This window comes from Physeter macrocephalus, chromosome 16 (assembly GCF_002837175.3).
Source record: "Physeter macrocephalus isolate SW-GA chromosome 16, ASM283717v5, whole genome shotgun sequence".
Lineage (NCBI taxonomy): Eukaryota > Metazoa > Chordata > Mammalia > Artiodactyla > Physeteridae > Physeter > Physeter macrocephalus.
In genome coordinates, this window is record NC_041229.1 from 26,506,660 (window position 1) to 26,518,519 (window position 11,860).

General features: G+C 36.1%; 1 protein-coding gene across 1 annotated transcript in view; it reads right to left on the bottom strand.

Moving 5' to 3' along the window:
• Nucleotides 1–3,019: 3,019 nt before the first annotated feature.
• Nucleotides 3,020–11,860, bottom strand: part of AASDHPPT (aminoadipate-semialdehyde dehydrogenase-phosphopantetheinyl transferase) — a 26,913-nt gene continuing 18,072 nt past the window's right edge. Inside the window, exons 5-6 of the mRNA XM_007118280.4 lie at nt 6,783–6,854; nt 3,020–4,961 (exon numbers count right to left, since the gene is read on the bottom strand). Of these exons, the coding sequence (XP_007118342.1) occupies nt 4,797–4,961; nt 6,783–6,854 (237 nt within the window). The 3' untranslated portion in view covers nt 3,020–4,796. The remainder of the gene's footprint in view (nt 4,962–6,782; nt 6,855–11,860) is intronic.

Sequence of the window (11,860 nt, forward strand, 5' to 3'; positions counted from 1 at the left end):
ATTTCTGCTTAAGTGAGCTGATTATTCTTACAGTTGCCACTTTTAACACATCCAATCCTGATGTTTCCATTCTAATAGGAAAATATAGGATATAAGTACATAACACTATGCACAGACTATGGATGCATACACAAGTAGTTAAGTGCATAAAACTACAAGTGATACAAGTTATCTCTGGAGAAGGAAAAAGGAATAGGACTGGGGTGTTGCGGAAACTTAGCCTCTGTGCATGGTGCTGAATTGAATCTTGGAGACAGAGTTTTGTGTGAATTAGAAAAGAACTTTATTGTATTGCTTTGCCAGGCAAAGGGGCACACAGTGGGCTAATGCCCTCAAAACTGTGTGTCCCAACCTGGGAGGATTTGGTGAGGAGTTTTACAGCAGTGGTTCAAGAGTGAGGTTGCTGATAAGGATCAGGGTGTGTGCAGGGCCTGCATTCCTTTAATCTGGCCTCAGGTATTCTCCTGATGAGCTTCTTGTGGTTCTGGATGTTATCCAACGGTGACCTCTCTGGAATAGAGAATGCTTCATCAAGTAGTTAATATCTTCCATTTGTTGGGGGTTTTAGTTCTGCAGAAGAGCTCGAAGATATTGTTATGTGTACTCCTTGAGGCAGAACTAGGACCCTGCACTATTGACTGCTCCTCCCTTGTCTCTGCATCCCCTCCCTTCTCTGATTAGCAGCTGTTTGAATCTGCCCTTTGCAACTCAGGGAAGGTCATGGAGACTGAAGCCTATTCCCTACAAACAAGAAACAGGGAACACAGAAAGGCTTCCATGCCCAAGAGCCCCACAAAGTCCTGCTTGGTTTCAGGGGTGAGAGCTATTTAGCAGTATCTTTCGGATAAAAAATTTGAGGCAAATATGGCAAAATAGTGTTAAACTAGTTGCTGGTGACACACCTGGCATTATTTCATGAAACCAGCAAAAACTACAAATAAAGGCTCCCAGGCCCAATCATCCCTGCCCCAGGATTGCTTATGTTCATTTACAGCATATCACTGAATTTAGTACAGCACAGTTCAGACTCTGGATCTAGGCTATCTGGTTCAAATATGGAGTCCACTGTATAATGGTGGTATGATCTTTATTTAGTAAGTTGTTTCAGTACCTTATTTTTCCCACCAGTATACTGGGGATAATAGGACTTACCCTATAAGGTTATGAGGATTGAAGAGCTTGATACATGTGAAGCACTTACAAAGGAAGACAGGTATTCTACTATAAACACTCTCAGACAAAGAATATTAATTGGAGATATGTCCAAAGACTTCTGCCAATCCCAAATTCACAAACACTGATGGCATATTTTCCCCATAAAATGAAATAATTATTAGCTCTCTTCACATCCCTTTTAATATGATCTAGTACTAGGAGATGGAATTGTTTTCAGGCATATTTTTGATCAAAGATGTATGTATAAATCTGTTTAGTTGTTCAAGTTCAGATGGCAGTCCTTCAGCCAGTGAGGGGCTATTTAGTTACCCAAATCTAATTAGTTTCTGAGGTTCAAATACTTAGTAGTAAGGATGGTGAATATTTTAATTGAAAAATATATCCAAATCTATTCAATTCCTGAGTTTGAATAGCAAGGGGTATGTGAATATGTGTATGTGCACACGTACACACATAGACCCATTTTAAAAAATCAATCCATCAGAGTTCCTATGCAGGAAACTATTAACAGAAACCATTTTTTTTTTTGCCAGAGCTGAATTATGTTTACTGTACAAAGAAACTAAAACTGTCCAAAATGAGCTCAGGAATAGTGCGAGTGTGGATGGCAGCAAAGGGTAGTGTTGATATGGTGAATGCATCTATAGTTAGATCTCCTATACCACTCTGCAAAAAAATGTTATCTCCTGTGCCCCTTTTGTTCTCAGGAAGCTACTTGAGGATATGATTCACACAAATGAAGGAGTAAATCTAAGACAGACATGAGATATAGGAAATGGGAAATCAGGGAATCCAATATAGGGGAGACACAAGCAATTCCTAGGATGATGGTGAAAAGAGATTCCAGGATGACAGCTGTGCACCAGTCACAGAAGGTAAAAAGTCCAGACTGGACAAAACAGATTATTGCTCCAGGAGCAATTTCTTCAAGATGGATGAAACTGATAAAACAACTGGTATGTCTGAACGTAGAGTTTTGGATTTAATTAGCAATAAGTACATACAAACCTATGTAAACAAAATAAATTATTAAGTCAAGGAAATAAAAATGCAGTACAGGGTAAGAATAACACATCACTTAGCTGTACAGTGTTACATAATCTTAATGATGCAAACATTCTTTTTTATTTTTATTTTTTGTGGTACGCAGGCCTCTCACTGTTGTGGCCTCTCCTGTTGCGGAGCACAGGCTCTGGACGCACAGGATCAGCGGCCATGGCTCACGGGCCCAGCCGCTCTGCGGCATGTGGGATCCTCCCGGACCAGGGCACGAACCCGTGTCCCCTGCATCGGCAGGCGGACTCTCAACCACTGTGCCACCAGGGAAGCCCTCTTTTTTTTTTTGATGTAAACATTCTTAATCACAGTCAATAATGTAAACACTGAATTACATATGCTGGGAAAAGGGGAGCAGGAAGGGAAAGTGCAATGGTTGGGAAGCAGAAGAGCAAAGCTTTATATCAGGAATTAAAGAAACACCTCAAACTGAAAACAAGTAAAAGCAATATAAGCATGTTACCTGAAGATATGGAAATAAATAACAACAAAATAAAACCAGTGAAACAGCTTGCTCTGGGGACAGGAAATAGGAGAGGAAGGTCAAGGGAGTGGTATTTTTCATTTAGAAAAAGAATTTTTTATAGATCTATTTGATTCTAAACTATGTGAATCCATTTGACTCTATGTGAAACTTTAAGAAATAACAGAACCCCCCACCCACACCCCCCAGAAATCTAGCATGGTACCTGGCTCATAAAAATTCAATAATGTTAATTATTTTATTATTATAATGACAAGAAAGATGACAATTTTTCATATCACCATTACATTCATGCTAGGGATAACAATGCTTCCTCTATTATAAATGCTATTTGATCTTTTTAAAACATGTTATTTACTCTGCTTGGAATATCTGGGCATGCTTAATGAAATAAAAAATTATAAAACATTCCAAATTTTTTTTTTTACTTAAGCAAAGTATCTAATTTTATACAATTTACACACAACTTTTAACCAATGAAACTATTTCACTTCTTGACATTCAACAATTATAAGACTTTAACTCCCCAAGACATGCACTACAACCACAGAATAGATTCTGTCATCAATATGATGGTCTTGGCATCTTATATATGTTTCCACTTTAAATTAAGTCCTATTTACCAAAATAGAAACCGGCTAAGATAATGAACAGGAAGTTTATAAAAAAAGAATACAAACAGCAAATAACAACACTGACATTCCAACCTCATTTGTAATGAAAGAAACACAAATTTAAAAAATAAGGTACCATTTTTCACCTATTTTGGCATAGATTAATTTTTTTAAAAAAAGATCCTATCTACAGATGACGAGAGAGTATGTAGGTGGGGGGTGAGAGAGTGGTCACACATATAACAATAACTAGAAGTATAAATTGTACAGCCTTTTAAAAGAACGATTTGGCAATACTTACAGAGGCTCTAAAAATGTTTATTTAATTCCTTTGAACCAATCATTCCATTTCTAGAAATTTACTTTCTTAAGGACATAATTAAACATGTACCTCAAAATGTGGTTACAAGGATATTCAATGAATCACTGCTTATTGTAAAAACTGCAGACATTCAAAATGTCTAACACAGAAGAAAGAATGAGTAAATTGTAGCAAACCTCCATTATGGCAGACAGTGGGCTTCCCCTAGATGTCATTCCCCCAGACTTTGTCTTAGCTTCTTCCTTACCCAAAAGTGTCAGAGTTAACTTTCTCAGTGACCTGATCTGAGTCAAGAGAAACTTTGGGGAAATTTTCTGGGGGCTCTTAAGAGGAAAAAATCTTCCTTACTGACAAAACTGAGATGTGAGAGGAAAAACAGCCTTTCCTGCCTTTTAGATGCAATTTTTATGAAGATGTGAAGCTGGAAGTTACAGCAGCAGCTCTTACAACCACGAGGGAGACAAGCCTAAGGCAAAACCAATAAGCTGAGGCTGAGGCAAAAAAAAGTGTCCTTAATGACACCCCTGAACTGTTTATGTGAGACAATAAATGTCCTTGGTTACTTAAGTCAATTATATTTGAACATTATTACCTCTGGTCAATAGCATCCTGATAGAAGCCATACAACACAATATCTTAGAGTTACTAAAAGTTACGCTACAGCAGTATATTTATGAACAGTAGATGTACAGTTCAGAGAAAAAAAATTAAAAATAGTATGTTCCCATTAAAAAAAAAGAGTAACTATGTTAATATGGAATCATTTGCCAAGAAAATGGTCTGGGAAGATACTCCAGGTTTTAGGGATAGTTACCTCTGAAATAGTTATCTCTGAAAGACAGGAATTCGAATGTTCCCTTTTTGTGAATTCACATTTTCTGTTGTTTTCTAAAATGAACTTTAAGATTCTCCCACCAGTTTTTATTTCTTCAGTAAATCCAATGCGAGTTGAGGGAGGAAGAAGAGGTAAACATGTATTCTAGTGAGCTATCCTGAACTGAGAGTCTGCCTTTTTAATAGGAAAAGTTGTTTCTTCTTTTTTAAACTGTTTTGTGAAATAAAATTTGATACTCTCAGGCATTTATTTTTTAGTGAATACAGACGATTACAGTTTTCATTTCCCTTTGTTACTTAGAAAATCATATCACGACTTTGTACCATTTCGTACTGAAATTTCTTCTGTGAAGCAAAAACAGTCCCAAAATGAAGGATCTTCAGGGGTCATAGGAACAGCAGATGACATTAAATCATTAAAGGTGAGAATAGTAAACTGCCTCTGGGTTGGTTTAGAATCATCTTGAAATGAAACCTAAAAGGGTAAAAAATTAGATTACCTCAATGTTATACTGCATATTAATCTTATGGTCAATTTTATAATTAGGAAAATAAGAAATCAGTAATCACATTTCAGCAATATTAAATTATACTTCAATAACATTAAATTACAACACAGTAACATTTCTAGATAATTGCTTCTACTCCTTATATTAGTGTTGCCAATATAACAAATCAAGAAAAATATGAAATAACCTGATTCTCAAACTTTTTGTAGATAACAATAACCTGTAGTATTTGTTTAAAATGTAGATTTACTGAGCCACACATCCAACAATTCTGATTCAGTAGATGAGTCAAAAGGATCCCAAAATATATAACTTTAACAAGCAGGTGGGTCATTCTGACAGAGAGGGACCACCAGGCAAACTTCTGAGAAATACTCTAGAGGGTGCGTCTGATAAAATACCCATAACCACAGAGACGCAACACTTCATTAGGAAATGACTCATTCAACACTAAATTTAAACTGTATCTTATACTCTGTGATAGAGCCCTTGTTCGCAACTCAGCCCAGTGTGGACTGTCTTTAACATTCTATACATTCTACTAAAGATAGTACTTGGGTCTTCTACAGTGCTTTTACAAGGTTAGTATCTATTTTATATGATGTTATTCTCATAACTATGCTGATATGGTTGTTACCTCAATTCTATAGATGGGGAAATTGAGGCTCAATAGATCAATCAATTTATACAAGCTTACAACACAGGTTAAATGGTAGACCTGAGCCTGAAACTCAGCCAGGTCTTCTGAATAGTACCCTCACCCTTTTCTCACTATGCCACTGCTGTCCCTAAATAGGCTGTCTCCAGGGAAATAAAAAGAAAGTACTGCCATGTGCAGACATTACAAAAAATATAAAACTCTATGGAATCATAAGGTATTCGCAGAAAGGGTAATGCTGAGACTTCAGCACACAAGGACAGGTAACCTGGGTTAGAACATCTTCAGATCACAGGGGTCAATTTTAACATGTCATCCCTTATAAGAAAATAATCTATGAAGAATTTTAATCTTTTTAATCTGTCAAAGGCATGAGCTGTAGACTGAGCTTTTTTTCTAAAAGTAATGATGCATACATATTGATCACACTACATTCTCTCATGCAGATTCCCTAAAAATAATAATAAGCATACAGTTTCAATTATTGTGACATTATCAGTATTCCTTAAATAAATACTCCACAGAATCACAACTATATGTAGGCTGAGAGTCAAGACCCTAAGCTTTCTTTTTTAAAAAATTTCTCAGCAGAAGAAAGTAAAAATCGATTTTGATTGGAAGAATTGATGTTATGCTAGAATATATCACAAGATCTCTCACATTTTTGATACTTTGGAAATAATTTAGGAGAGTATTATAAAAAGGGGAAGGAGTTCAATTTGATAGATAATTCCATTACTCACTATCCCTCAACTTGGTACCCTTAATATTAAAAGACAGCCCCAATTCACCAGGAAATAAACCACTGTTAAGATGACCAAGACAGTGATTATCTTGAATATCTACTGAATATATGAATACTAGGACAGTACCACCAAAATTTTTTCTTTGTCAAATTTAAGTGTATTTGAATGTGAAGCAGGTAACATACTTTTAAAACATTTCTGTGAAATCCCAGATGATCTTAAGGATTAGATAATGAACACTTCTAAAGTCTATAATTAAAAAAAAAAAAATGCCAAAATCTCTAACCTGATATAAACCAAATGATCATTTCCATCAATAAATAACAAATTCAACTTTAATACATGCTTTTTATAAAAAAATCAGAGAAATCTTAAAATCTTACATCCTGATGTCTAGATCCATTGGGTTTCCTAAGAGCTACTGCAACAAAATGGTGCTCATCTATTTTGCTTTCCTGAAAAATAAAACATAAGTAAATAGAGAATACTAAATATAGAAATTTAGATATATTTCTATTTACATTTAAAAAATTTCACTCTTCCCAACCATATACACACATACATACATATATATTTCCACTCCCCCTGACTTGAAGGAACAGTCACATATATATTGGCCCTTTACTCTGTAATAATTCAATATATATTTCCTAATAGGGACATTCTCTCACATAACCATTGTAGTTAATAACTTCGGTAAATTTAACATTAAAATAATACTTAAATCTACTCTGTACTCCAACTTTTGTGAATTAATCCAGTAATGTCCTTTATACCATTTCCCCACCTCCAGTACAGGAGGCAGTCTAGGGTCAAGTATTACATTCAGTTGTCATTGTCTTGCTAGCTTTTCTTTTGTCTTTTATGATGTTAGTATTTTAAAATACAAGCCCCATCCCCCACTTTTTATTAATAAACGTTGGCTATTTTCAGTCTGATGGTTCTTAATGATTACATTTATATTATACATTCTTAACAAGAATACCACATAGATAAAGTATCCTATCTAGAGGCACATCGAGATAGCCATCTGCCCTCACTGGTGATGTTAGTTTTATATATGCTTAAAGTGCACATTTAAAAAAATTAGACTGCAACACTGGTTTATAAGCATTTAGTTAACTACATACTGCCTATGTAGTTAGGCAGTATGGAAAATCATGGCGGAAATTGATAGGTAAGACTTAAAAAATATGTAATTTCCTATTTTCCCCTATGTATGAGACAAAGGGGGAGGGGGCTTTAAAATATAATAGACATTGAGGCAGTTACCAGAGAAAAGTATGAACAACTATTAAAAACTAAACAAAATTTCACCAAAAAGCCACTTTACTAAGGCAGTCTTCCATAAGACATGAGTTGAAATAGGAAACTACTATCAGAAATAGTATTACTTAGGGACTTGATCCTTCATCCTCTTCCTCATATCTTCATACGTTAAGATATCCAAATTAGCAATGAATAAATAAATAAATAAAAGAAATTCAAAAGAGATAAATTTAGGAAAACATTTCAAGAGAAAAAAAATAACTAGCTAAGTATGAGAAAACATTTAATAGGTCAAAGTTTGTTATTGTAAACAAAACTATTCTTTTTGAACATGGTTCTCCCATTCTTTACACTGAATGTATCAATGATATAAACACTGTAACATACTGAGATGTTTTGGCTATAATTATTTTTGGAAAACAACTTAGATCAGCAGTTTTGTAGTGTCTGTAAGGCAGAATATCAAGAGGTAACCGTGGGCAATAACTAGTTTTCATCCAGCCTGTCCACGAAAATGCCACTAAAATGCTCAATTTGTTTACTTACCTCATTATAAGCCAAAATTCAATGAGACTGATTTCAAAATATTCACCATATCTACTCAGACATCATCAACATCACATAAATATGAAATTTGAAAACAGCAAAACTAGAGAAGTTATTTTACAATGACTCCAGTTTATCAAACATTAATATTCCATGTCTCACTAGAATAAAAGTTCTATGAGGTGATCACCTTTGCCCTAAATCCTTTCTGCCTAGTACATCTATAATAAATATTAGTTGAAAAAAGAAATGAAACCAGCAAGCTAGCTAGCTAGTTAAGCCAGTACATTCAATGCTACTGAACTTAAGACTTAATTTTAAGACTTTATAAATTTTCAAAAATTTCCTAAGCTTATAGTTTTTTATCCATAAAATTATTGTGAATACCAAAATTTCCTTAAAATCTCCAACAAACCCAAAGGGAGCAAGAATATTTTACTTTTTCAGGAGATAGTTTAGCATTAGATTACAAAGATTAACCTGCTTTAGTCAAACTGTATGTCTTTTTCTTAGTATGTATTTTCACCTTATAAACAAAGTAAAATAAAAGTTTAAGGTATAACTTAAATCATTCAAGTTTTACAATGTTTTCCCAATGGTAAAGTACTGAAGAAAATCTGTCATAAATGTTAATATTTCTACTTTTTAAAGCACTTCCTTTCAAAAGCAAAGAATTTCTGTTTCATCTAATCTCATCACTTGAAACTTTTTGGTGGTAAATTTAACTTTCCTAACAGAAACCGGTTATGAAAATTGAGAGCCTATGAAAACATGAGATTCCTCTTGGCATAAGAATTCATATTTCTTCTAGAGTATAAATTTTCCAGGTGTGAGATACAATACTCAGGTAAGTGGAAAATCCTTTGGAGGATTTGTTGTAATAAATAATGGATTCTTGATTATGTCCATGCTAGCATTTTAGGTCTGTAACAGATACAATGTTAAGTAAGATACTGCCCCTGCCTTCAGGGAGCCCTGGGAAAGTAAAGCAAGTAGACAAGTACAAAGATTATGAGGTAAAATGTGGTATGTTGTAAGAAAAAAAAAGCTTGGTCTTAAATGAAATAAAGAAAAGGCACCTGAAATGGATTTAAATTGTTAAAGGAGAAGGCAAGGAGGAGATTGGGGCATGGTGGATGGGTGGGTGGTGGTGAGGACACAGAAGAATTAAAACAAATATAAATACAAGAGGGTTGGAGATATTTAAAGAATAGCAAATAGCAGGTTGTGATTTGGCTGCAATGTGGAGTGTATATATGGAAACAACGGCCAAAAATGAAGAAGGATGAAGCAAAATAATGGAAGAGGAACCCAGTTAGGAGGCTACTGCATTAGTCTAAGTTGGATGTAAACAGTGCCCACACTAAGAGTTTTCAGAGGGGAGCACATCACTGTTAATTAGAGGGATTGGTATAACAAGGGGAGGAGGAGGGGAACTGAAAATGGGTCTGGGCTTTCTTAATCCTGGATGACTGGATGGCGGTACCATCAAAAAAAGTAAAGTTAGAAAAAGAAAATAACTTGAAGGGCAATTATTATTTTGACTTATCCTCAGAATTTGTGGTGTCTGTGTAGTGTTCAAGGAGAAATACATAGCAGTGAGAAATAGGAGTCTGAAGAGTGAAAGAAACTGAGTTAAAGATTTGGTAGTCATACGCAGAAAGGTAGTGTGCTTGAAACTGCTAATTGTGAGAGTGGATCCATGAAAACAGTAGATGCCTGGGAAAATGTCTACACTTAGAAGGCGGCAGTGAAATGTACTTCTTAAATATAAGAGTTTTAGGGTTCAGTCTGTTGTCTTCTTTTCTATACACTTCTAGATGGTTTCACAGACTACCTTCCACTAACAGCTCTCGTTTAATGACAAGCCTATTCTTTCCTTTAAGCTCTCAGCTTCTGGGGCTTCCCTGGTGGCGCAGTGGTTGAGAATCTGCCTGCTAGTGCAGGGGACACGGCTTCGAGCCCTGGTCTGGGAGGATCTCACATGCTGCGGAGCAACTAGGCCCGTGAGCCACAACTACTGAGCCAGCACGTCTGGAGCCTGTGCTCCGCAACAAGAGAGGCCGCGATAGTGAGAAGCCCGCGCAACGCGATGAAGAGTGGCCCCTGCTTGCCGCAACTAGAGAAAGCTCTTGTACAGAAACGAAGACCCAACACAGCAAAAATAAATAAATAAATTAATAAACTCCTACTTCCGACATCTTCTTTAAAAAAAAAAAAAAAGCTCTCAGCTTCTATTTCATAGCTAAACTTTCATCTTGAATGTTATTCAAAACACTAAGCAGATTTTTAAAAAAATTCTCATTTGCTTTATAATTTTCATTTTGTATTCTTCTTTTGAGTCTCCAAGTAAATAAACGCTTTTTCTCCCGGGATGCAGAATTTACCGTATGTCCTATGATGGCACTGTCCTTTAGTTCTGCTTAAATGAGGATAGTATCCTTAGCCTTCTGCACTATTAATTTGTGTGCCAATAGATACCTTCCATATCCACACGTGCAGCCTAGACCCTATTTCTGGTATCCTGCAGGCATTCTTTTAATGCTGCCTGCAGGAACAGGACTATTTTTTCTGCTTAGCTTATCAGTTCTCACACTAGGAAGAGAATCTATGAGTCTGAAGTAGTTCAGTTCATTGGCTATATGCATTAATTAATGAAAACTAGTCTCTGACATGTACTATTTCTAGGGATTTGTCCTGTCTCCAACCCAGGTAACAGTACTTTCTAAAATACCTTTAAAGGTACTTTTTAAAATGCCCTGTGTGCTTAAATTTAGTCATCAAATACTTATGGAAAAAAAACCAAGCCATGGGGCTAATCATGTTTGGCTATGACTCTGTTTCAGGAAGTTGTGTCTACATAGTACAGAAAGGAGAGAAGAGCAAGATGGCTACAAAGTTGTCCTGTGCAGAGGTTTCATTTGGAGTTACCCATGAAAAGTAGGGAAGGGTTGAAACTTCTTCCTACCTTGTTTTCAGTTTACTAAAGGAGCTGGACTCTACAGAGTAGGAACAGAAGGCAACTTATTCTCTCTCACCATTTCCCTTTAAACAAGTTCTGACAATTCATTTTTCTCTTTCCCTGGATGAAATCTTGACCAGATCTCATAAATGACATTTCTGGTCATTCTCAGTATCGAATTTTCTCTGAAAAATGTTTGACCCAAATTAAATTTTATTTTCATTTCATAAGAAATTCTTCCTCTCACTATCCTAGCTCAAACCTAATTCAGGGTTGGAAGTCTCCAATAAGGAAAGGAACTGATTTCACCTCTCTTCCTAACTGCAGATGCTCCCTCATTCACTATGCTGCCACCTCTAGTTCTTCTAGTGTGGGTGAATTTAGTGTGTATGAGTGAGAAAGGAAAAGACTGAACGAAAGGGAGGAAAGGACAGTGAAGATCATTCATGCCACGGTTGTACACTGAAATCATAGCCCTTCCTCAGCTGCATACCTAAAGACTGGTTCTTTATCTTGTGGGGGTACTTGGAGATGCCCAGACAGGAACCTCCCGTGTTTCTTTCTTTTTTTTTTTTTTGCGGTACGTGGGCCTCTCACTGTTGTGGCCTCTCCCGTGGCAGAGCACAGGCTCCGAACGCGCAGGCCCAGCAGCCATGGCTCACAGGCCCAGCCGCTCCGCGGCAG